This window comes from Gambusia affinis, linkage group LG23 (genome assembly GCF_019740435.1).
Source record: "Gambusia affinis linkage group LG23, SWU_Gaff_1.0, whole genome shotgun sequence".
Taxonomy (NCBI): Eukaryota; Metazoa; Chordata; class Actinopteri; order Cyprinodontiformes; family Poeciliidae; genus Gambusia; species Gambusia affinis.
In genome coordinates this window covers 15,614,780-15,641,312 of record NC_057890.1, presented here as the reverse complement: position 1 = coordinate 15,641,312, position 26,533 = coordinate 15,614,780, and the positions used below count along the sequence as shown (strand labels likewise).

Sequence of the window (26,533 nt, the reverse complement as noted above, 5' to 3'; positions counted from 1 at the left end):
AATGTTATTAGAAAGTTCATTTAGAGTAATTATTCAATTTACTAAGAGAAAAATATTATATAGATTATTTACACACAGACTGATGTTTCAGGTCATTTTTTCTGTTAATTACAAGGATCTTCTGTTTACAGCTAATGAAAACAACATTCAAGATTAGAAAATTACATGAAACCAATGAAAATGATACAGTAATTTGGGTTTAGCGAAAAGTAGGCATAACACTGGGTTAAAGGTACCTTTAATATGATAAACAAGCTTCACTGGAAGACATATTGTAGTTTGTTAAATAGGATTGTATGTATAATCTGTTGAATCACATATTTTTGTTACCAGAAAGGTAGAATTTAAGACATAATCAAAACTGTTATACTGGAGTGAGGTAATTCCAGGGACAGGATTACATTTTGATTAAAAATGATGATTGTTTCTTTTCTTTTTAAAGTTTCAAGTACAAATATTTGGTCTTTAGATGTGAGCCACAAACTAAAATCACAAATCTGGTCTGGACCTCTGCAAGTTATTGTATTTGAGAAATAAATCCCTGTCGGAAGATGACCTTACAGGAATTTATGTTCACTTTGAACTGACGTTGAATGGCTCTCTTAACAGAATAAAGCTTATCTAGGAGTGAAAGGAGTGAAATGAAAACAACTAATCTTTCAACAAGATAATATTTCTGTGTGATAAGTCTCCACAGCAACTAAATAGCTCAGCGTTTTGACCATACTCAGGGCAAACCACATCAAAAGCATCACTGCTTACATCAAAGACGTCAGTGACAAAAAACACAGCAGTACTTCATAAAGTGAAGATTTATTACAGACTATCGGTAGGGTTTCTTGTAAACCTGCAGTGATTACTGCCCTTTTATAGATCAATTGGCTTCCGATGTTTTAATTTAATATCTGACAAAGAACCCTCATTTGGACCCATTTTCGAATTTATCCAATTATACAATAAATTAAAAACTAGATTTTCTAGAAGGATGAAATACATTTTGTGTTCAGATGTGATGTAAAATGTCAAGACCATTAATTTAAATATGACCGGATGTTTTAAATTGTTTTACATGACTTTTTTAAACATCGGTTTATATTTGTTTAGATGATAACCTTTTAGTTTCCTTTAATTTGTTTTTGTTTGAAATGACGCAGCTGCCTAATGGTGAGATGTTGATTGCAGTGATTATAAAAATGTGCCAGATAAAGGTGCCTCTAATCATCATCGCCATTACTAATCTAAAGGCCAAATTTATTATTGTGAGTTGATGAATTAAATGACTAAAAGCCCAATGCAGAACAAGGTACAATGATGATTCAAGTGGATTGATAGAACTCCAGGTTTTTTTGTTTTGTTGTCCTCTTCTTGAAGACGATTTTACTTACACCAGTTCCTGTCAAATGTTACTATGAATAGATTCACTACAAGTATTCCCAGTTAGAAAAGCTCATATTGTTGTTTTATCTTAACCTCAACATTTTAGCTACATGTTGAATTTCATGGGTTGTGTCACAGTCTTTAGCTTTCTCTAAGAAATTCTTGTGTCCTTTGCTCTCTTTCAGGTTCCATCCGAGTTGTACGTGGCAACAAAGAAACCAAATGACATGGATGTCTTTAATTTTACATCCTGGAATGCCTCTGAAGGGAATGAGACAGAAGTCGTGGAAGAGAGAGACAGTCCTTACAAGACCGTGGAGGTAGTGTTCATCGTGCTGGTGGCTGGTTCCCTGAGTTTGGTCACCATCATCGGCAATATCCTGGTCATGCTTTCCATCAAAGTGAACAGGAACCTACAAACTGTCAACAACTATTTTTTATTTAGCCTTGCATGTGCTGACCTAATTATTGGACTGTGCTCAATGAACTTGTACACAGTATATATAGTAATAGGCTACTGGCCACTGGGGCCAGTAGTGTGCGACTTGTGGTTGGCTTTGGACTATGTGGTCAGTAATGCGTCTGTCATGAATCTCCTCATAATAAGCTTTGACAGATACTTCTGTGTCACCAAGCCCCTGAGCTACCCTGTAAAGAGAACCACCAAAATGGCAGGAATGATGATTGCTGCTGCATGGGTCCTTTCTTTCATCCTCTGGGCACCTGCTATCCTCTTCTGGCAGTTCATCGTTGGTGGGCGGACTGTGCCTGAGAAAGAGTGCTATATTCAGTTCTTTTCCAATGCCGCTGTTACTTTTGGAACTGCAATTGCCGCCTTTTACCTGCCTGTCATTATCATGATTCAGCTATACTGGCAAATCTCGCGAGCGAGCAAAAGTCGAATGAAGAAGAAGAACAACCGCAAGCCATCAGAATCAAACCCAGAACCTTTGTTACCAGGCCAGAGGAGAGAGAGCACTCCTAAACCCAACAATAACAATGTTCCTGGGGAAGATGGAGCACATTCCCAGAACCAGAGTGCAGATGATGGAGCTAACCACCATGATGGAAAGCTGCAGAATGGAAAAGGCCCTTCATCATCTACTGCCGATGTAGAAACGGAGGGTGACAGTGTTGCAAAGCAGAACTGTGCTCCTGCAGAAGAGAAGGACAGCTCAAATGACTCCACATCCGGCAGTGTGGCAGCTTCCAATCAGAAGGATGAAGAACAAGTCGCCTCTGCAGCAAACTCCAGTGCTGAGGCTACACAGCAGCTTCCACGGCAACGAGCCAAGGCTGGGGGCTCCAAACTGACCTGCATCAAGATCAAGACCAAGTCCCCAAAGGGTGACTACTACACACCATCAAATGCCACAGTTGAGATTGTGCCAACCACAGAACGTCAGAACCACGTGGCAAGGAAGATTGTGAAGATGACGAAGCAACCACCAAACAAGAAGAAGAAAGGAGCCCCGTCGCGGGAGAAAAAAGTTACCCGCACGATAATGGCCATCCTGGTGGCTTTCGTAGCTACCTGGACTCCATATAACGTGATGGTACTCATTAATACTTTTTGTTCCAGTTGCATTCCCAACACTGTTTGGACTATTGGTTACTGGCTGTGCTACATCAACAGCACCATCAATCCAGCCTGCTATGCTCTGTGTAATGTCACGTTCAAAAAGACATTCAAACATCTCCTCCTCTGCCAATACAGAAACATTCGATCAGCCAGATAAATACAAGCCCCCACTGGAGGAAACACTGAAGTGTGTATATGTCGTACGTATGGGTGCTGTGTGTTATCCATGTATAAGAGTTTATGTGAAAAATGTGTGAGAATGAGACAAGAACATTTCAAAATCACTTTCTACCATTTCATCATTCGTTTTCCAATTTCCCTCAATAAGATGTTGTAGCACTTTACTCTTATTCAACTGAATTGAGTTGCTGTCACTTGTGTTGTGCAGGAGCAATGTATAAAACGAGGGTTGTAAAAACGCATTTAGATTTGAAACCTTGAAAAAAGATCAGCTAACACAAGGAGTGTAACAGAGAAGGATGCTGAGCTGATTGAAAAGAAAGCCGGCTAAAAGACAGAAGACGATCTGTGCCGTATGGAAGATGCTTCAAAATGGGAAAATAGGGCTGACTGAATTTTCAAACCTTTCAAGTTTGAAATTCAGTAAAGATATTTGTAGATATCTGTATATAAATTCTATTTGTGTGTGTACATGTGGGTGTGTGCTAGCTTAGTGTCTGTGTTCACACCCACTTGTGCCTCTTTGCTTGCCTTCTTTCGATGTGTGATCATCCTCATCACAGCTCTTCCTACCAGCAATATATTGAAAACTGAGTGTTGTGTTTAGGCTTTCACTGACGGCTTCTCATCCTGATTGGTAGTCATCTAATTGAGCAAAAAGCCTCAGTAAAAATCAATAGGCAAAACTTCATTAAATACTAATGCAATAAAGTTTCAGTTGTCAAATCTGCACACAAAAGAGAAGAACTGAAAATATTGCTTCAAATTGCTATTGTGATTTCAGAATAGTTGAAAAGAAGTCTATTTCACTTCAACATTTAATCAATACTGTTCACGTTTGTGGGGTGTTTGAAAGGTTACAAAGTTCCTACTAAGTCTCTTAACTTTAATCTCATTTCCTTTTTTAAAATGACAATAAGCATTTTGCCACATTAAAGGGACATCTTGAAACTTGTGGGTGGTACAAAAACATCAAATTTTATGGTTTCAAACCCACTTTCTGATGATGGTTCAAGACAATCAACATTAGGGATGCAGCAGGAAATCAGCCAGTTACTGAAATTTGAACATTTTTTTGTTTGACCGCTGTTCAAATTTCATCCCTGGGGAAAGGAGCCCAGCATGTTATAAATGCTGTAATACAGATGACCTTCTTAGCAGGATATTAGGTTCTGTATTGGTCCAGCAATGACCCAATTGGTTCAATCACATGTTGAAGCAGGAAAACAACTTAAAAGATGCAACACTGCTGGAGCTAAGCTACTGGAAATGGCCAAAGATTATCTGGGATGTTAACTCTAGATGGGCACAGCATGCACACCTGTAAAATATGCCATTCGTAAAGTGAAGTCCCAAATTTCTGTAACCTACTGAAAATGTGTGAACTGTGGAAAAAAACATATAAAGTCCTTATTTGCATGACCTGCCATTTAGGGCATACTCAACCAAATCTCACAATTTGGACCCATCAAATTAAGTATAGTGAGGATTATAGTAAGAGATTATGATTATGTTACCGCCTCATCATGTTTCCTGCAAAGAATCTAGCTAATACAACTTGTCATGTACTATTAAAGTGAAAGTCAAAGTGAATAAATGAAGACATATTGACCAGACAACCGAAGAGGAAAAAAAAAAAAAATCTTTATATATGGCATGAAATCGTTCAGTCGCACTTTTTCATTTGCTGCAGTCCTCATCACTTCAGCTTTTACTGCTGACAGGATGTCAGGTGTTGATTTTTATGGCAGCTATTAGGATATTTATGTTTGCTGTCAGGTTACGAAGAACTCAGTGAGTCAAACAGGAGGTAGGAGCTCAGAGCTGTCCTGTATTAGGGTCTGTGGGAGGGCATTTTGTGGTGTGTGAGTGTGCAGAGGAGTGGATAACTTTATTTGATCTTTCTGATTCATTGATGGACGTCGCAGCACGTATCGTAAGGATGAAATTCGTGAACTTATGGATGTGTGTGGGTAAACCTGCTGATGTATGCTTGCGTGCTCCAAGTGTGGAGTTTACTTCTGATCACAGGTCTCAGCCTCGTGATTTCAAAAAGGGCTATTTTTACGTCTCCATACTCTTGTTGCGACTCCTCTCCATTTGATCTGGTAATTGATTCCGAGTCATCGTAGTTAAATTAAAAGTGATAAGTTGCTGTGTTTACTTTAGTGCCAGAAGAAATGAAAAAATATCAATTTACCAAGAGGCATGTACTGTGTTTTCATGCATGTCATCCATCATTTCAGCCTATTAGACCATTCTCAGTTACAGTAATGCGGCTTGCTCGTTGGAGTGATGAATATGCAGCAGCATTTGCCATCAGGAGGTTGCCACAGTGGCTGGTAGGGGGGCTTTGCTGAGATTTACGCCTGCACCGGATACTTCCTTGAGGCTGTCGGCTTTAAAGAGAGATCTGGGACAGATCCTATAATGAAAACTCACCATGAGGCTGATCAGATTACGGCCGATGTGGAACACCTACATTTTAGATTAAAGGCTGCCCATTACACGCTCAGCTTGTGGTTGCATGCTACAATCCAGTGCCCCACTTATAGCATGGTTCTTCTCAGTCATTATCTCTGTATGGTCTCTAATTTTCATAAGGTCACGAGTGTAACATAAATATTACATGTACAATTGTGTTGAGCACCCTGTTACTTGTTAATGCTTTGCCCCTAAAATCCCTCTCCCAGCTAGATAACGCTATAAATACTATTTCTAGAGTAAGTGTTTAGTCTGAGCTTTTCATTGAGGATCAGTCCAGTTATATTTTCAAGTCAGCATATTGCACAGTATAATAAATTTTACCCTTTAGTTTCTGCTACTTCTGTCACATTACAACCACAAACTGTTGACTAAGAGGAGAATGCGTGTTTCGAACATCAAGAGAAATGGTTACTCATTGTTCTATGAAAAACAGAACAAAATTAAACATTCAAGCGTAATCAGACTGAATGGAGAACAACATGGAGAACATCGATTTCCAAGTCTTGCTTCAGATTCTCAGTTAGATTTTGCTCTGGTCTTGACTCGACCATTCAAACACATGAACATGCTTCGATCCAACTCATTCTGTTGAACTCCTGACTGCATGTTTAGGACTGCATGCTGCTGAAAGGTGAACCTCTGATTCAGCGGCTGTTGGTTGCGACCTGGAGTAGATTTGCTCTGTATTTGGCTCCGTCCACCTTCCTGTCAACTCTGACTATCTTAAACAGCTCTGCTTGGCCTTATCTATCTAGAGGGTCTTCCTCCATATTTGCAGTGGCTTATGGCACACTGTAAATAGTCACTTGTTATGATGTTCTTCTAAAAGGCCAGATGAGTGGAGTGTAGGTATAGTTGTGCTGTAAACGGATTTCCTCACTGCTGCAGCTCCTCGTGAAATACAACTGGGCTTTTGACTGTATGCATTTCAAATTTATACACAGGTGGACTTTTCTTTACTAATTGAGTGAACTCTAAATATGATTCTATTCTGGTGTATCAGAATAATTCTATTATTTATTTGACAAAAATTCACAACCATATAAATTTTGTTAAAATAAATAAATGGAAGTTTGTACTTGTAATCTGACAAGATGTGAAAAATTACATATAAGGTCATATAAGAGAATGAGAGGATTGTTTTAGCTTTATGCATCAAGATGAATGAAAGGGAATTATTTTGTCTTGTGTTTTTTTGTTTTTTTTTACAGATTCTATATTTCCATTTGCCTCCAATGTTTCAAAAATATCTATAGTGATGTTGACAAATTACACACAAGTATATTGCCAGCCTTACTGATCTTGGGAAGAAGTTGGCTTGATTTCAACTGAGTATAACTAAGTTACTTTCTCCTTGGAAAACATAGAATGGAGCAACTTAACTAGATTGTTAATTACTGACTGAGAAAGTGAATCATTAGTTTCAAAACCATGATTATTGGTTATTCAAGTGAATGGATGGGAGATGTTAAATAAATTCCCCTGTGAATTTACATCCTTCACATGGAGGAGTGGGGCTCTGTCTATCTGCCAGTCATCTGTCACACATCCAAATAGAGACTAAAAAGCTTTCTGAAAACATTCGATTAATCTCAGCCTAGCTGTTGCTTGACAGATACCAGCAGGAGAGTAAGTGGTGGTCCGAGGGTCTCGGTCTGAGGGGCGCGTGATGAAAAGCGATGGCATTTTATCACTTCCTGCAGCGGTGCAAGGGGTGCAAGTTGCATCGCAAAAAATAGCAATGCTCACAGCAAGGACCGACACTCTTGTAAACTATTTTGTTCACTTTGTGGTGAAGGTGAAAACAAAGAGGTCTTGTGTCAAACTGACTTTGAAAGACGTGCTCTGATGGCAAAAGATGAGAGTAGACCTTTGACGATGGAAAAAATGGCTGCCATTCATGCAAAGGAGAAACTATGTATATAAAAATTTTGTTGTATTATAAGTACAAACTGTAATATATTTTGTTTCTGTTTGGGGGCCAACGAACACAAAGTAGTAGAACACAAAGTAGAGCTTAGCTGAATTGGAAAACATGGCGGTATGTTTTATTTTGCTACTTATAGAAGGCAAATGTCCAAACAGGTTTCCTTCCAGGATGTCTTGTGGATCCTTGAATCAGAGTTCAGTTTGCAAATTCACCAATTTGCAGATTTGTCTGTGGAACTCTAAATTGTCTGTGGATCTTTTCATAGAACATATCCAAGATGATCAAGATAAAAATTATAGAGCCACGTTTAGGTGCAACTGACATTTGCAAAGCAGCCAAAACTGCAAAGAGGCAGTTATTTTACTTGGTGCAGATTGGCTGTACTCCTCCTTGTATGTAACAAATTACACAAAAGCACTCTTTTGATGAACAAAGTGACTTCTGAATGCAATGGGTTAGATTTTTGTTCAGAGATAGTTGATAAAATAGATATGTTGATTACAATTTTTGGAATTTTATTTTGCTAAAAAGTGCAAAACCCTTTGTATGTTTTCTTTTACTTCAGTTATGTGCTACCACATAAAATCCTAGTAAAGTGAAACAAAATACACCGAGGGCCGCAGTTATGAAACAACAAATTGTGATAATGGGATGTGAATACTTTTGCAAGGCACAGATGAGCATGAAATGTGTAGAGAAGTGCGGTCTGTCAGAAACTTTTTCCAACTCTAAAGGCAAGTGGACCATGTTTGGAGAAGCCTTAGCTCCACTTTTGGAGGGGTCAGCCAAGAATTTTAATGTTCCAGGCAAATTCTTCCATCTGGCGTATGTTACACAGTTGTTTACCGTCCCTCATGCTCTTTTTACTGAGGCTCCTGCAAACAGAATTTTCTTTTTTGTGGTTTTATGGTCACGAGCTTCGCATTTTATGATTCCATGAAAATGTCCATATATCTGTTTGTCTGTCAAATAGTACTGAGATAAACATAGTGTGTGTAGTCATCAGATCATAATGTGCCGTGAGAGCTAGCTGGGCTCCTGTTTGTACGGCTTATGTCAAAGGGCTACTGCACCCCTTTTACGGAGAACCTGTGACACAGACAACTTTCTCTGGCTCTTGTTCTAGAAGAAGTGGGTGTTGCTGAGAATATCCTAAACAATCTTGGATAGAGATGCATTTTCTCCAAATTTGGAGATTTCTTTTTTATTTTACGTTTAATAATGGTATATCGCTGGATTGTACAGAGCAATTTCAAGTGCCTTATCAAGAGTGACAGGAACAAATTGCTCCTTTTATCTTCCAATTGTTGTGGCATTTTTAGTGTGAGTTTACTGAGAGGTTTGCTGAGCATTTAGGAAAAATCAAATCCAGTCTTCCTGAATATAACCTACAGAATTTGTTTTTTTTGCTGTTCCAGCTCTGAGCTCCTATTCTTTAGTGTTAATTTAAGTCAATGCAGAGGAAATGAAAAGATGAAACTGAACTAGAATAATAATCGCAGTGACTTTAAATTTATCATCTCTAAAACTATAAACAGTCATTGGGGTGAAGAATATCAGTAATATACTGGGCTGGTTTGGTCGTGTTCACAACTGCTGCACTGGAAAATGTGCAGGTTAGTTGGTGTGTGTGTGTGTGTGTCATCATTACAGATCCCTTTGAGATGTTTGTGGCTGGGTGTGAAAATTGTTTGCTGTAAAATATTTTTAGATTTCGTCAGTTTTGTTAATTTTTTCATAAATGGCACCCTCTGTATGAAAACATCAAATTGGATAAAATAAGATGTAAATCAAGAAAGATCTGCATTTTGTCCTCATTCTTTTCCTCTGTAAAATAATGTCGCAGTAGTAAAAACGCTTCCAAAGACTCAGTTTTCTGTGCTACGTGTAGTTACACAATATTGTACATTTTCTATCACATTTTGTAAATCTGCGACTTTTATCATTGTATAGAGTGGAATTGTCGTATTGAAATTATATCTGTGTACAGCCTGTTTGTTGCTTATAAGTTTTTTGTTTTTATTTTTGGGGAAAATGTTATTTAGAATTTATGAATATTGTGAAATATGAACGATATAAAGACAGGGGGTGTAATTATATGTGCATTTCTAGAGTTTCATGACTTGCAAAGAAAACAAAAAAAAAAACATTCTTGCTGTGCAATATGAGAACTGTACCGTAACTTTTCCACATGTGAGCGCAGGGGTCCAGGGGATTTGAAGAATGATTTCTGCAGTGAGAGAAGAAGTGTGAGAGCGAGAGAAAACCCTGGAGGATGACAGAAGCTAAAACTAGTTTCAGTGTGGCTCAAAAGCCCAGAGGCGATGGCTTTCATTTTGATTTTCACCTGTAAATTTATGAGTCTTCACCCTCACCCTGGGAAGAAGCCGGTTCACTCAATGGACACACTATATAACTTCTTGCAATTTCACAACCTTTTTTTTTCCATAAGTGGTTGTGTGCCCTGGTCTGAACTTCAAGGGGGAGGGAGTCACAGAACCCACCTGCGTTTCAAATAAAACTCATCAAATAAATCCATAGCCTGCTGCAGATGTTCAGCACACATTCAAGTGTTAATTTTACATTTTTCTTACATATTTGGATGTTCATTGTGTATTCAATCACTGTGGCTTGTGGCTTCTATTGCAATAGGAAAAAATAATTCAGCAGTTTGTTGTTTGCCTTGTATATATATATAACTTTATGACAGTACATTATATGTAACTCTGATGCGGTACATTTTATATGTACATACACGTGGTATAGCTACTATCTGAATGTCTCCCCTCCCTCTGCTATTAATACTTCCTGTACAGTAACATTGGTATTGATTTCTGTTTTAATGCATTCTTGATTATTTGTTCTGAACAATGAATCTGGAGTGCTTTTAATCACTCGCCACCTATGAAACTGTAAGATGAACTGCATTAAGTGGTTACACTGTATAATAACCTCTTCAAATAAAATTGACATTAAAATATTTATGTTCTCTAGACAGTTGTTTTTTAAGTGCTGTTTGACTTACAAACAGCCACATTGTGAACATGTAATCTTGTGGGTGTTTGTGTTATTTTAAAATTCACTAGAATAACGGATGTTATCTGTATTTAATGCAATTTGCATTCAATCAAAAATGATAATAATAAAAAGAAAAAGGCCTGCAGCCTGTGACATCAGCGCTGAGCTGATTTCCACAGCATGACGTTGCCACCATCGCGCTTCACAGTGGAAATTTAAGTTAACCTGTACACACATTGCATTTTACAAACATGTCTTATCTGACCAAATATCACAATGCATAACAAGCTCTTCAGATAAGTTAAAATTAACCACGTATGCATTCCTTATGAGATCCTAATTGGAAAGTTACTTTATAAAGATGATGCCGTTGGTGCTTCTCAAGTGTTGTTCTCTTGTTTGTTTGTTTTTTTGTTTGTTTTTTAAGATAAGCAGCAATTATACATTCAGGACTGAGCTAACAATGTACATAAATCTTCCCATGTGTTCTCTGTTGGATTTAGGCCCAGACTTTGACTTGGCCGTTCTGACACATCAACATACATCAATCAAAAACATTTCATTTTAGCTCTATCCTGATGTTCAGGCTCGTCGTGCTGCTGAACGTTGAACCTCCATCTGAAGACCTTCACAGCCTCTAACGGGTTGTTTTATTTCCAGTATTGCATGTATGCCACACCATCCATCTTCTCCATGATGCTGCCACTACCACACCTTACAGCGGAGAAGAAATGAAGCATTATTTATCACACATTTTAACCTATCTAATCTGACATGATATGATTTTGAGTTTAAATAAAATCTGGGTAAAATATGCTTGTTTTGAGATGTTTATTTTTTTTATTTGCATTATGTTGACAGAGCTGACATTAGGAAGTTTAAATGCTTTTGGTATTTTTTTTCTCTACATTTTATTCACTTTTTTAGTATCGGAAATGTACCAGGAAGCAAAGGAAAACCTCAAGCAGTCACAATATATTGAGGAGAGAGTTAATAATATATGTTAATTAAGGTACAATAGAGGAAAAAGACATTTTGTATGCTCATGGCGAAGTTCTTAGACTAAATTATAGATGGAAATTTACCACAGACTAAAACTCTTTCAGTTAAATTGGGATTGCTAAACATTGAAAAAGCAGATTTATTTATTCTTTGCAACTCAAATTAATTAGGTGAAAATGTTTGAGGACTTTCTTTAACAAACCGCCTCATTAGAGCAGAGACCAAAGTTTTTCTTTTTTTCAAATTAGAGTTGGGGTATGGAACAGTAAAACAAATTGTGGGCAATTTGTATTTCAGAAAGTAATCCGAGAGATAACATAATTAGGTGTAAACACTAGTAAACAAATCATCTCATTATCCGTCCCTAGCACATTGTATTATGTCTACTACAGCAATAAACAAGATGATTCTTATTGGGTGCTAGAAAAGGAAAAAAAAAAGTACAATATGGCTCTAAAATTCATGTTTTTACTGGTTTCATCAAAACTACAGTGTCCTAAAGTCAGCCTACAGTACAGATAAACAGGAAGCAGGTTGGAATGGGAAAGTGGACGTCTTCCCACAGTCTTCTTCCATTTTGCTGGCATGAAATAAAAACAAATCTCAGTCCATTGGGGTGCGCTCTCGCTTCTTCCCTTCCTTCTTTTGCTTCTTCGCATCTGCAAGAAAAGACAAATGGAGTAAATATAGTTAAAGTCCTTCCCACAACAGCTTCACCGCCAGAGGTGGCACCTTTGAAATGAGAAAAATCCTATTGTCTCCATGGAGAGAAGCCATGCTCCGTCTCTGATCGTAATAACCATACAGGTTTTAATCAGCTAGTTAGCCTCTGTGAATGTTTTGTACTGTGACCCACTTTACACTGATGAGACGGATCTACTGGGTTTATGTAAAAAATAGGTTTAGTGCTGAGTGGCACCTGGCAGCCATGTCTTTTACTTTGTGAGCAGTAAACAGCTAGCGACCTTCAAGTTGTTACCTTTAAGTTTATTACTACATGAAGTTTTTTTGCATGTCAAATAGCCTGTCATCTCATTCCAATTTCTAAAGATTAGTTTATCTAGAGGCAGGTGATTTTATTACCAGAGAAATATAAAAAGGGATATGTGAAAAGTTTAAGTCCTGGGAGTCCAATCTTAAAAAGCACCCAAAATGACGTACATTAAAAATAAATCCACTTTTTTAGTTGACTTATTCTGATATCATGCAACAAAAATATCTGGCTGCAGTACAAAGGTTTTACCACAATACATCAGTAAAATGAAATAAATTATTACAAACATTGTTGAGTGGTGCTTGAAGAGTCTACTCTGTTTTCTTTTTTTTACGTCAGAGCTGGATAATATGTCAAATAAAAAATTCAAAATGGTCAAAAAATGTTTGTAGTTCAACTGATTTAAATAAGTTGGCAGTTTTATCAAAGAGTCAAAGAGTTTTATTTTGGAAATCAAAAGACAGTAAATCTTTCTATGCATTTCTGAGTTTCCACCAGAAGTAAGAACTCATCAATTGGAAGGCTAAAATATAACATAGAACTTTGTGAAATCCACATTTACCACATTAATCTATACATTTTCTACTGTAACGTTGTCATTGCAACGTTACAAAAGGACTGGTGTCTGTATCCAGTAGCTACTCTCTGAACTATAATCAGGCAATAACAGAACGCCACAAATAGGACCAACAACTATAAGGACCCCTACAAGGATTTAGAGTGGTCTGACCTTACTGTCATGTTTTTGGAGTGAGAGCAGCACAGGTGAGTAAACCCACCTGAAAGGCCTGAGCTAGCACTCTGAGAACAGAGGGCCTTCTTGCTGTGAGGAAACGGTGATAACAACTGTGCTAGTGCACAGCATCATGGAAATTACTTCTGCATCCTCTCCCCTCTTTCTCCTTCCACAGGGAAGAAGGGCATCTTCACACACCAGAAGGTGTGCACTCGTTCTGGACTGACATGCAAATAAGCAACGGAAAACTTGTTCAATTAAGGGCGAGTCATAAATCAAGTTGAACAGTTTATTTTCTTTTTCCCAGCACTCACATCACCCGTGAGAAGTGAGATGGTGAGTAATATTGCCCGCGTTCAGGACCATCACTGCAGCAGAGTGTCACTTTGTATACTGAATGCAACTAGAAAGTCAAGCACAGAGACAAAGATGGAACAAAAGCAAATGAAAAAAAACAAAAAAGAAACACTGACGTTCTCCATTTGGAGATCTGGATGCGACTTTAGGCAAGTTTGGTTACGGTTGCTGCACAAACCAGCTACTTGAAACAACAGACATAAACTTAAGACAAAGCCAGTGAGAAAGATCTTCTACTTCAGCAACTGTCATGACGTCTCTGAGCCTGTCTTTGCTAACACAGGTGCCATCAGATTTCTGTCTGGAAGCTTTTGGTGTCAAGACTGTCACCTCTTAAAGATCCACCGTGTTAATGCTCTTCGATCTACTTCAGAGACGTCCAAAGTCAGTCCTGGGTCAGTGTGCTGGATGTTTCAGTGGTTTCTATGGTCTGGGTCATTAGCAGTTCCCTGCAGAACTTGATGGTAATTTAAATGGCTGAGAAGTTCCTGCAGCCTTTTAAATCAAAGTTGGAAGTGGCTCATAAAACATGGAGAACACTGCAGCTTCACACCACAATCTTTTTGATTTCCTTCACCATACTAAAGTTGATTTTTTTTTTTAGAATAATTAATCCCTAAATTGCATCTTCCCTCATTAATAATATTTTACCAAACGTAGCACAAACACTGGCAGATGAGTGAAATGCCAAATGAGTCACAGTGTAGTACTTTCATTAAGGTCTTTTAAAGTTCCAACTGGTAGTGGAATAAATTGAGCGGATCTAATTAATGAGTTTCAATCTCTAATGAAAGAAGATGATGTATGGAATCATCTGGAAACATGGTCGCAATATATAAATACTTAAATCCTAAATTAATGTTCATATGCAGGGATTATGTTGAAAGGACACCTCCACATCTAGCAAATCCTTTAATAACCTGCTGGCAGGCAGTTTGGAACTGCAACAACTTATGCTCTGTCAGTGAGATTTGAGCAGTGGTGCCTCCACCTTTTAACATTCTCAGCGTGCGTTGCTCAGAAAATCTCCAGGAAATCTTTTCTTTTCGGCTGCCAACTTTCCGCGGGGAGCAGAATTTAGATGCACAAGGGGCTCTCAAGCATGCAAATACTGAAATTGCTACGGCGTCCCGTTTGATTGCTTGCTTTAATTTGTTGGAATGTTTTCCGTCCCTTTCTTCTCCCCTCTCGTTTTTTGTGTCAGCATATTCTGCTCCCCGGAGAGGGAAAGGATTCGCTCTCACACTCGTTCTCTCCACTCCATGCGAGATAGGGACTCTCACTCAGGAGGCTCGAGTGCATTCTGCTACATTTGCAAGTCGGATGTCACAGCTCCTCTTTGCTTTTCAAACACAGTGAGAGTCAAGATGGTGTTACTTTTTACAGCTCAAACATGTCTGAAGCCAGACACTTTCCACCTGTCGTTTCAGAAAGACAAAAGTAAAAACTGGACATCGTTTACTTGAATGCAAACTGTTTTATGTAACTAAAATTCTTTGAAAAGTGGGTCTGTCTTATTCAAATGGTTTTTTGAGAAATATCTTTTTTAAATCCTGATTAATTTTGATTGGACTGATAAAACAACATGTACCAACACCTCCAGAAATGTCAGTGACTTTGTAATTACTGACAACCTCAAGCAACTTAGATTCTGTGCTTCTTGAATCTTGTCTTTCCTAATCATCTCAAGGTTAAATGTTATCTTTGCCCCTTTTTCTTCCACTTAACTTTTCTTGACTCAGCAATCTGAACCCCTTGTTTTAATGGAGTTTAGGAGTCAGTAAATGTCTGCTGGAAACACAAATTGACCAGTTTTCAAAATTACTCTGTGCTACAGCAAAACATTCCTATATTCATATTGTTTTTTATTGGTAATAGACAATATTTTTGTTGAGTTGTGAGCTACTAATCAACTAAATTGAGAAAAAATAAACCCTTAACGTCTCACTTTTTGTATACTGATGTTCCACTGTTTGAATCACTGAAATCTATTCATTTTCAATATTTTAATTTACTGATTTTTTTTAAATTAATAGACTGTTGGTTTTCATCATTTTAAACCAATCATCCATTCACATTATAGACAGTTTAAAATATGAACATTCAAAACTAAAATTATACAGGGTTCTGGGGATATTAAATGTCCATCCTCATCTGTTGGTCATTTCTTTTCCTCTAGACTCAGTTGAAGTGCTAAAAAAGCTCTATTTAAGATAACATGAACCATTTTAATGAGCAGACACGTGCTATAGCTGCAGTTGCCGTATTTTATGTTGATCACCACTGGGCTGTCACAGTGAGGCAGGAGATTAGAGCTAAACCCAAGTGCCAAATATAATTAAAGGCCAATTTAACTGATTTATAAATGTAAAGTGAAAACATTTGAGCCTGAACTTTGCCTTAACAGGAACTTTATTTCCCCCCAATGGTTCTTTGGCTCTGTAACTGGAACGTCACAACTATTCATTGCAATAAAAATGTTTAAAATGATGTAAAAAGATGTTTTCTAAAATTGATTACAATTAAACTTGAGTTTTTATTCCCCCTCTTGGCAGTTTCAGGGCCATGGCTCGCTGCCTTCTGTAACCAGGTGCTCTGTAAGCAATGAGACAATGTGCATTGGTAGTGAAAGCATGTCTTTGACTTTTAAAGTCTGAGCACCACCTGATTATTCAGAAGGAGGCACAAGTGAGCTCTGCACAATTTTTAAGATTACCATTGTTATCCAAACCAAGACTTTTGTTAAATCTAAAACCAAATCTGGTGTCCAAATGTTCTCCCCACCCCCATGCTGTGCTGTTCAGCTGAATGAAAAGACATTTCTTCAGGAACTCGTGTCTCATTTCTGTCAGTGTCTGTTCTTTGTTTTGCTCCATGTGGGCTCTCTTTCACCTGGAACGGACAGGAAAGATGTGCAACTCTGGGTCTCATATGACTCCCGTGGGACACTCAAGCATATTCTCCTTTGGAGTGTATAAGTGACAAACTTTGCCCCTTTTCACAAAACCTGCTGCTATCTCAAAAACCCCAATGCTGATGCTCAGAATTGCTGGTTTTGCACAGCAAATCTGTCCAGCTGAGGGAAGCCAAACATTTAATTTTCTTTTTCTGATCCCACTGCCAAAGATTATATTTGTAATATTGTCACACTCTCTCTTTTTTTCTTCTTTTTTAAACAAGTAGCCTTTCCGCTTCCCATAGCTTTTCTTCCAACAGGCAGTTATAAGAAATCACACTTCCTGCAGACAGCTTCCCACCAACTGCATCTCTTCGTCTGGACCTCTGTCATCCCTGCTCTGCTTCACCTTTCACCTCAGCTCTCACACCTCTAACATTGTCACTTTGCATCCAGGCAGTCGGCCCTCGCGAGAAGTGATGTAAACAGGTGAACCTGGAGTGTAACACAAACTCAAACTCAGTCTGATCTTCAGTCACACTTACGGGCATACAGAAAGGTTTACCTTTTCTTTTCCCAGGTTCCAGTGCATTACAATATCCTGAACATGCTCCTCTATAATTTAGATGGAAAAATAAGTGCATTCTCAATTCATGCAGTCAGTTTTTAGGGTTACTGAGTCCTTTCATAAGCAGCACCTGTCATTTTTGTTGTTTCTTTTTTTTTATTTGAGAAATTGTTACCAAGCAGGAAAGACATCAGCAATGATCTCAGAAAAGCAATTAAAAAAAAACAACTTTCCACCGATCTCTGACAAGTTATGAGATCATTGAGAACTCGGCGAGAAGGAAAAGTAACAGTATGAAAAAATAAAACAAGGCTTATAAAGTCAAACCGGGATTCTACAAGCTACTTAATCAGTGGCTGTACTTAGTTTTTGTTTTGTTTTTTTCCACAGAATCTTTTTCATGCTAAAGTTTGCCATATGTTATATTTTTCTGAAAAGGACAAGGGAAATTACTCAGATGGCAAGGAGGTCAAATTTCCTTAAAAGCATCTCAAACAACATGGCCATAAAACTCAACTCATCCTAACCCAAAGAGGACAGACGCTAAATGGTTCACAGCTCTGCAAACTGCCACAGACGATTTCACATCACCTCGGATTTGAAATGAACCTCCCTGATTGTGGTTATTTGATGAAGCGACAGTAAGGTTAGGCAAACTCTTTGTGTAAACTCTGTGTCCGCTCTCGTCAGCTGCTGAGCGTGATAAACCCGGCTTATTGCCATTGGCAACATTTCCAGACTCATAATAATTCTGTTTAGACAATGGGGCATTGACAGTGGCTAATTTACATCCTTGTTTGCAGAATTTACAAGCAGCACTGACCCACAGTGAATCAACTGCTTTTTACCAGACAGTAATGTTTCCTACGAGTGTTCACATGATTGCATTTTTACCCATTATGACAATATTTGTTGCTACTTAAGTTTTTTTGATTACTCTCCATTTACCACAGAAAATCACAAGTAGAAATTCACATTGTTCCAGAGCTCAGTGACTTTGACATGGCTGAGGAAAGTTAAAAGCCTGTAATTACAGCTGAACAGTGAGTTAACTATCTCAGTCCGGGTTTAATCCTGTCACTCAAAGCTTCAGCTTCACAGTAAAGTAGGAGGATTTCCTTCTGAGTGACGGAGAATTGAATGTGAATGCAAATCACACATGACATTGCCTGAGATTAAATCATTTGCAAGGGTTTGTTGGATTTAGCAAAGATGCAATCAGCATGCGATGCTTGAGGAGACAAGGCGAGAATCTACTGAACTCGCACAGTAATTATCAGCTGAGACGATGGAAGTTCAGTCCTGATACAAGCTGCTACGTATTCTGATGCATAATCATTCCAATTAAAAAGAAATCCAGGAACCTTTTGACCGACGTGTGATGAGCAAAACAAAACCTGGTCAAAAACACGTCATCAGCCGCCGTTGCTCAGCACTTTGGTAGAAGAAAGAGAGAAAAACAAACGGTAAACCCACTGACCTAACATTTAAAATACAAATGTGGAAAATCCACTATATTGAGACTTAATAGAGATTCATTCATCTAATTGATATATTCACCTGTAGAATCTAATTAAATGAAAAAAGGTTTATATAGTTATGTATTATCCTATACGTCAAAAGAGCTTCAGTCAGGCAGAGTCCTTTGTTCCTATTTGATGTGTTGCTCAAAGTAATAGTGATGTAACACTGTGGTAAACATGGAACAGTCTCATTTTTTATGTGTTATTGACAAAAATATAGAGTAGGAAAATATTTTCACAAGAAAAACAACTAAATTTCTTGGTTTCAACATTGACTATGTCTATTGAAGTTTACAGATTTTAAACAACTTCCAAATGATGTGTTTGCTGCTCTTATGATTTAACTCTTTTTGATCAAATGAATAAATGTAATTTAAGAAATAGATTCTCGTTCAGATTAAACCTAATGCTGGACTTTCACTCTTTTTAAAAAGGTGCATATTTGCTTTATTGCAGAGCAATCTTTTTCATATGGTCCACTGTAAGTTGACAACCAGTGGCACTTCTAGACCAAATTTACAAGCAGGGCCCAAGGGCCCCACTTATTTTCTCTCATGGGAGCATATAAAAAAGAATACGAAACAAAAAACTCAGCCAAAAGAAGAAAAACCTACCAGAGCTGCAGGTTGCAGACCTCTGATCTCACTGATGAAATCTCAATACAGCTGAAGCTAAAAAAAATTCATTTTTAATTTGATGTTAAATTAGAACTGTGAAGCTAAAAATTTAATTGATCTATGGGATTATGGTTTCTGTTCCCACGCAAATAATCACAAGAGATTGATTTAGTATCATCTCTTCAGTACAGAGGCTATAAATGGGGGCGGGACAGATTCTATTACAGGGACCGTGGCCCCTGGCAGCCCCCATCCAGGACCGCTCATGTTGACGACTGATGCTAACAACACATATTTTTGATCCATTTAAAAAGCAGCAGGATAAGACTTCAGAAGTTAATTCTAATTGTGTTATTTCTTGATCAGCTCTCAATAAAACAGACCCATAATTATCCAGCTCTGAACAATCCAATAGTTCTCCATACTTTTCCTACTTGTACAGGATGCAAATCATTTTTATACTACTGGAGACTGAAGACCTACAAGATGCTATAGAAGAAATGCAAATAAAAGCTAATCTTGCCATTTGATTCATTGTTTTGCCAAGTCAGGTAGCTGCAAAAGCTCCTTCATTAATACATGCATTTAGATTCCCCCTGAGCTTTGTTTTGCCTTTGAAGCTCAGCAGTAGACTAATTTTCTTTTCTGCCAGAAACAGACATATTTTCCACATGATTTCTGAGAATCATCATAGTTTCTGACAGGCTCATCGTGTCCAGCGAGGGCTCCCATTTTATCCAGCAATCATTTCTTCGCTTCCCCAGCTTACCTTGCAGCTTGGGCTTGGGAATTTTCCCGCATGGCTTGGTTGCCGTGACGGTGGCAGCGCAGGTCGCATCCATGAGCGCTCGCTTCAGTACCCCGGTCCTGTTCTTCCTCCCCGTCACCAGGTCACACTCCCCCCAGTCCTGGAACTCGTACTTGCATTCCCCTGAAGCAAACGCAGGAATCGGATCTCAACATTTCAAAGAACAATTAAGGGAGAAAATCTGGTAAAATAAAATGAGTTTGAATAAAAGAACCTCTCAGAGCTGATGGATTTGTGTTTAATGGCTGTGTGATGAGTAACTGGTCCAGAGTGGAGCTCTTCTCGACAACAAAAGATGATTCCCAGTGCAGAAGCAGACGGGACCTCTGCGTTTTGAGCTTACATTTGCTATATGATGAAACCTAACAACAGATGGATGTAATCAAAAACAACCTGACTCCACCTGGAGAAATAACACAGATGCAATCTATAGCTACAGCAGCGTGAAAGCCTCTTTCTATGAAAGCAAATATTTGAGGGACCATTTAAAGATGCAAGATTGCTTCTGAAAATGCCATTAGCTGCTGGTGTGTGTTGTAAAAGTGGGCTTACAGAGGATGTGTGTGTGTGTGTAGTGTGCACATAAGTGTTTGTGTTCTATAAGGCCAAGCTTCTCATCTCTCCTCTTGTATTATTTTGCTGCCAGTCCAGCCAGGCTCCCTCGAGGCTGTGACACTCATTCGTCAGCTTCCTCTCACATGAAAGCCCGTGTCACCGCAGCCGAGATCCCAGAGTGCTCATCAGAGCGGGGGGGAAGTGGGAGGAGAGGAGAGGCGAGGCAGAGCAGGGCAGGAGAACACAGGGAGGGAGTGACAGGGCCATTGTTGTAGGAATCCAACAGGGACTTCCTGAGCAACCAACTTTGAAAGCCGTGTTCCCCTCACAACTATAATTTATGTCAGAGACAGACAGAGATATCCCACTTATACCGAATTTATCAGGAAGCTGTGCTACATTTTGAAGTGCAGCATGCTGGGTTGCAAAGGTATTCACTCACCTTGAACATTTACTTTTTTTTAAAGTAGTGCCAAAATGTGCGCTGAGAGGAAAACTGTATATTGTTTCATTTTCGTTAAGACGCCCCTGCAGTTCTTCTGGGTTTGTCTCTATAAGCTTTGCACATCTTGACACAGAAGTTTTTCTTCCTATTTTATTAATTATTAAATATGATTTGTTGAGTTTTCTTGTTGTACTTTACATGCCCATATAGTTCATTATTTTACCTTCATAAATGTAAAATATGAATGTAAATTTTTCTCATAAGCACTTTAATATTTCTGTTGCGCCGAGTTTCTTTTCTATACCTCTGCCTCTGAATCAGTGAGATATAAACCTTTAACTGTTTTTTCTGTATGTAATTATTTAGCTTTGCTGATCTTATCTTAAATTTAAAAAAATTCCGATATCTTTTTTAACTATTATATATTATAAAAAGTTAAATTGAAGTCTATGAATGAATGTTATATGTACATTATTAAATGGTGGAGTTAGGAAGTTTGTGTTCACTTTATATCCATAGATGTCTTAAATAAAAATAAAAACCAGGAAAACATAAACACCATTAAGTTTAAACTTTGTTTTTAAAATTCATAGTGGCTGCGGTGCACTGTGTGAGCAGTTTCTCTCTGTACGATGCATTCAGAGTGTTAGTGACCTCAGTCAGTAGTCCCAAAGGGGACTCCTTATTTTGGGTTCACTTAGTGAAAACAATGACTCTGCAGAATTATTAACAGCTACGTCTTTTGACTTTATGCTGTGTTGTACTTTTAAAAACTGTAAATGTCAATTGAAGCTTAAAAATAAAAACAGCTGCCTTATAGCATGCAATAAAAAAAGGTAACAAAATAACTAATAAAAGAAAAGCAAAAACATTAAAGTGGATATTTATAACAAATATTTATATAACAAATAGGGGTGAGATGAGATGTTCTGCTTGTTTAAAATGGTAAATATGTTAATTAAAACTAACAGAAAGTCAATAAAACTGATTATCTTTTTGCTGCTGCTCCTTTGTAAATGACTCTTCCTCAAAGTTGATACGTTAAAATAAAAAATTAACCGGCCTTTGCATCGGAGTGATTTTGACAAAAGGTAAATGTCAATGGCCTGACAGCTGGTCAGTATCTCCAAAACTGCAGGTTAAGCTGCAGTTTTTGGAGATAATGTTTAATAAATTAAGTTCAGACTTTCATTATCAGACAGGTCAAAGAAAAGTTTTTCTTCAGAAATAATTTGGCTTTTTATTCTGTCATCTCTGGTTATGTGTGCAAAAGAACTTAAACTGACTAGAGTTAGCCTAAAAGAGGTCAAGCCTATCTGAAGTAAGACTTTCCCAGGGCTTCATTCATCTAGGAACCACCACCCCTTTAAGGCACAATAAAAAGAAATTATGATGGTTTAAAACTTTTGCACATATTACACTCTGACGAGGATAATTTGCTTAGCAGCACAGAATCTAAATGCTGCTCCAGGCTCCACGGTGGAATTGCTGACTCCAAATGTATTTTTTTGTGCAAGCAGGACTGGGATGTTGTAGTATATCAGAGTAAGTGGTGATAGTTTCACCTTCTGTATGTGTGTGGCATTAACATTATGGTAAATCCTGATCCTGCAGGCACTTCCAGTTCAGGCCAGGTTATTTTAAAACACCTTTAAAATCCAAATGTGTCCTTGGACAAACTTTGTCAAAGTGACAGCATCAGAGCCGTGTTGAACAGAGCTGCAAACGTCCCTGGTCAGGATGCCGCCATGTTGACAGGCCTTCCAGCTGTGGTGGCCCCAGTGCCACACACTGGTTTTCATCATAGATATGTTCCAGTAACTGCAGCAACTTTACCACAAACATGGGAATGTTGATCAACAGCACAGACCAAAAGTTTGGACACATCCACTGTACTGTATATCCTTTCAAAACATTTGCTACTCTGTTCATTATTTCTGTTGGTTTCCTTGCAAAGCCTTGCAGGTTTTACCTTGGGAACAAAAGTCTCCCAAGGTTGTCACTGTTAGAGATTTCATGTTTCACTGTCTGTTTGATTATTACTTTTAGAGGTATTTTTTAAAAGCCCATCTAGGGACAATGCTGCAAATTAGCTTTTGCTATTGCACTGTGACGTAAACATGGGACTGCTGTTTTCTTTCAGTTTGTCTGTGTCGCTGTATGTCTGTCCCTACCAAATGAACTCATTAAATTCAGCTTCGGAAATCTCACACCAAGATCTCCTTTGGTGTAAAAACAATGTGTTGGACAAATTCCGCTTTAGAAACTGCTTTTTAGATCAGCTAGAAATATGAAAAGGTGAGTGAATGTGCCTTCCACAGCGGCGACACTTCTGGATTGACAAAATTTGTCCAGAGATTTATGAACCTGCCAAACCCTATTCATGGTGGTTCCATTTACACGCCCCCCCAAACAAGGTGAAAACAATGCCTGCTACTCTGTTGTGCTGGCAATGACGATGTTGGATGGTTATTTCCATGACAATGTATCATATTCTCAGCAGACATTTCTGTTCTACCTCTAATTAGCTAGCTTATGCATTCCTGTTCTGAAAATGAGGCCATTGTTTGTCTGAATGACATGCAACAATGGATTATGAGGAGGAGTGGAGCAACAAATGGAAATCATGTACTTGTACAAGGGTGGATTCCCTGGGTATGGTAGTCAATAACTAAAATACTATGAATATTAAGCTGCTTTTTTCTCCACAATTTCTAGATTTGATGCCAACATGAGTAAAAGATTGTGGAAAAAAATCCTTCAAAATTCTTATATTTTGCTTGTGTTTTCTCAAAATAAAAATCAACAGAAAAATATCTTGTGGCCAAAGTGTTAGTATTCTTAATAATGTCATAGTAGGTTCTGAATGAGGAACAATAAGTCAAGATAACAGCAGATGATGATGATTATTATTATGATTATTTACAGACATAAACATGAAAGGACTCAGTGATTAGGCGCATGTAGGACAGCATGTGCAACAGCAAACAGCAGGGACTGAGGAAGAGGAAGTTTATAAAAGCTGTGGAGGTAATTAGAAAAACTAGAACCAGCTGAGTCTAATCACTAGGACGGCTGCAGCCGAGTGAGAGGTAAAAAAAAACAACAACAAATGAATGACAGAATGAACAAAAGGGGATCTAAGAAATATACAAAAAGGACTAAAGAAAAGACAATCAGACACAATAGGATACAAGAAACTAAATACTTGAAATAAATACCTGAATATCAAAAATAAAACTACAGAAACAAAACCAAACTCAAATGTCATGCAAACCGTGTAGTATAATTCTCACTGAAGCATTTTAAAATTTATATTTTACTTTAACTAAGTTGATCCAAATTTCCCAAAGGTAGTCTATGACTTTTACAATTTTCCCAGCCTGTCAGAACATATACTGATTTATAACTGTAAATATTATAAGGTCTAAAAATTAAAACTCTGCTGGGACTGTAAATTGATTTCTTTGCTCAGGTAAGATGAGTAATTCTTTTAAGGGCCCTTTTTTTTCAAATCTTACTAGATTTGGATCCACTGTCCCCTGTCCACACAGTAACAGCAGAATTGTCACCAATTATTTTTTAAAAGCAATTATTTCCCAACAAAGAACTGAATAAATGTGTGCAAATTAATAATTGCATTTTTCTAAATGTATTAGTGTGAGATAACATTTCTGCAATTAAAGATTAATCTATTGTAGGGCTTTAAATATCTTTACCACTGATGCTAACAAAACTGTCCACATCTCCAGACTCTGAAGAAGAAATATTTCACCTCCAAACTTCTTCTTCCAGTTGCAGGGGATCTTGCAGCGTTGGGTCTTGATGGTCTGTTTGCAGTCGGTTCCTGTGCGCGTTCCTTCCCTGGTTCCCAGGCCGCAGTCGCCCTCGTTGGCGACGCACACGCTCCACTGCCAATCCCCACAGTCAGATTTGCGTTCCTTCTTTCCTGTACGAATAACAGATGTTGGAGACGCAGATATTTGTAATCTGCGTAGCTTCTTGTCTGAATTATTTTGTGGCACAGTGCAACACAGCAGGAGGAATCAGATTCAAGTCTCATTTATAGTTTTAAAGAAAGTCATTTTTAAATTGTTTTTTTTGCACAGATTTCTTCCAAATACATGCACTTATTTCAGCTTTAAATTTGTTTAATTTTTGCAAAAAAAGAAGTTCTTATCCAAGAGTTATTCGAGATTGAACTTCTCCTTTTTGTTCAACTGTAACTTTCTTCTTAAGAAAATGTTTTTAATGCTTATGTTTTAAAATGAAAACAACATTAATTTCCTCTGTTGTATTTTTGTAATTGCTTCAGGTTTTTTCACTAATTTTCCATGCAAATAAACTTTTGCCCTCTAATTTAAACCAGCTTAAATTTATTTCCTTTACCCAGGAGGAACATTTCAGAATTATTTTCTCTTTGTTGTAAACTTTCCCAAGAGACCAATTATTTGAACCTAAAACTTTTTGGAATTTTTTTTTTTTATGTTGTGCCCTGGTAAATTAATCACCCAGGAAGTGGAAGCCCTGCATGTGTATTTCTTCATTTGAAGTTGCTCGGTCCAAATTGCTTCGTTATATTACAAGTGTGGCTAACAGGTTGCAGTAATCACCTTGTTTTTCTGCTTTCCCTCCTTCAGCTGCCATCACCGTTAGCACCAGAAGGGCCAGTACAGCCACCTGTGTCCACAGCTTCTGTCCAGTCATTCTTGAAAACAGATACATGAAAAGTATTTTAACAGCCTCCCCAAAGACAAACATGGACTTTAGAGGGTTGATGTTTTGGAGGAACATGGAGGTGAGCAGAGAAGTGATAGTTGTCCAAAGTCTTTAGAGACCCGAGGAAAGCCTGGAGCTTTTCCAGCACTCCGTCTTATCAGGAGCCGCCGCCGCTGTGCCAGCCTCTAACATCAACATTTTGATTGTCTGCACAGCAGTCGCAATGACAGTCACATGTGTGTGTGGGTGTGTGTGCTGCCGATGCAAGCTTGTCACTGTCAAATAAAGCCATCACACCGGTCCCATTTAAAACCTTTGCCTGCCCTCAGGCTGAATGGAATGGAAGAGTTTAAAAACTGCATGAAGCTTTGGATGGTATCGGTTTTAATCCGGTGACGTTGGAGGCGGCTGGGTGGAGCCCCGGTGGTTAGCACTACTGCCTTACAGCAGGACTGATTCTGCAGGGACATAACATGCTCTCTCCAGGTACCTGGGCTCCTCTCACAGCCCAGAAACACAACGGCTAAGCTAACCTGTTAGCGTAGTGGAACATTTTACACAGACAAAAATATTAATAGTGTTTTACTTTTTGTTTTTATTCTAAAGAGAAACTGAAGAGTTCAAAAATGCATTTCAACTGAGTTAAAGCTCTTATTGTGTTTTTATCTATTGATTTAGGTTCAACCTAAGCATGAATGTATTTTCAGATTTTCTATTGATCTGCCACTTTCTGACCTTT

General features: G+C 38.1%; 2 protein-coding genes across 8 annotated transcripts in view; one reads left to right on the top strand and one right to left on the bottom strand.

The window, feature by feature from the left end:
- The window catches only part of chrm2a (cholinergic receptor, muscarinic 2a), a 77,664-nt gene extending 66,406 nt beyond the window's left edge, over positions 1-11,258 (top strand). For all 3 annotated transcript variants that reach the window (XM_044108744.1, XM_044108745.1, XM_044108746.1), the window contains one exon: positions 1,563-11,258. In XM_044108744.1, coding sequence (XP_043964679.1) covers positions 1,563-3,116 — 1,554 coding nt within the window. In that variant the 3' untranslated portion in view covers positions 3,117-11,258. The remainder of the gene's footprint in view (positions 1-1,562) is intronic.
- Positions 11,259-12,030: 772 nt separating this feature from the next.
- The window catches only part of ptn (pleiotrophin), a 57,764-nt gene continuing 43,261 nt past the window's right edge, over positions 12,031-26,533 (bottom strand). For all 5 annotated transcript variants that reach the window (XM_044108751.1, XM_044108754.1, XM_044108752.1 and 2 more), the window contains 4 exons: positions 25,689-25,783; positions 24,851-25,024; positions 20,037-20,198; positions 12,031-12,235 (listed from right to left, as the gene is read on the bottom strand). In XM_044108751.1, the coding sequence (XP_043964686.1) occupies positions 12,180-12,235; positions 20,037-20,198; positions 24,851-25,024; positions 25,689-25,783 (487 nt within the window). In that variant the 3' untranslated portion in view covers positions 12,031-12,179. The remainder of the gene's footprint in view (positions 12,236-20,036; positions 20,199-24,850; positions 25,025-25,688; positions 25,784-26,533) is intronic.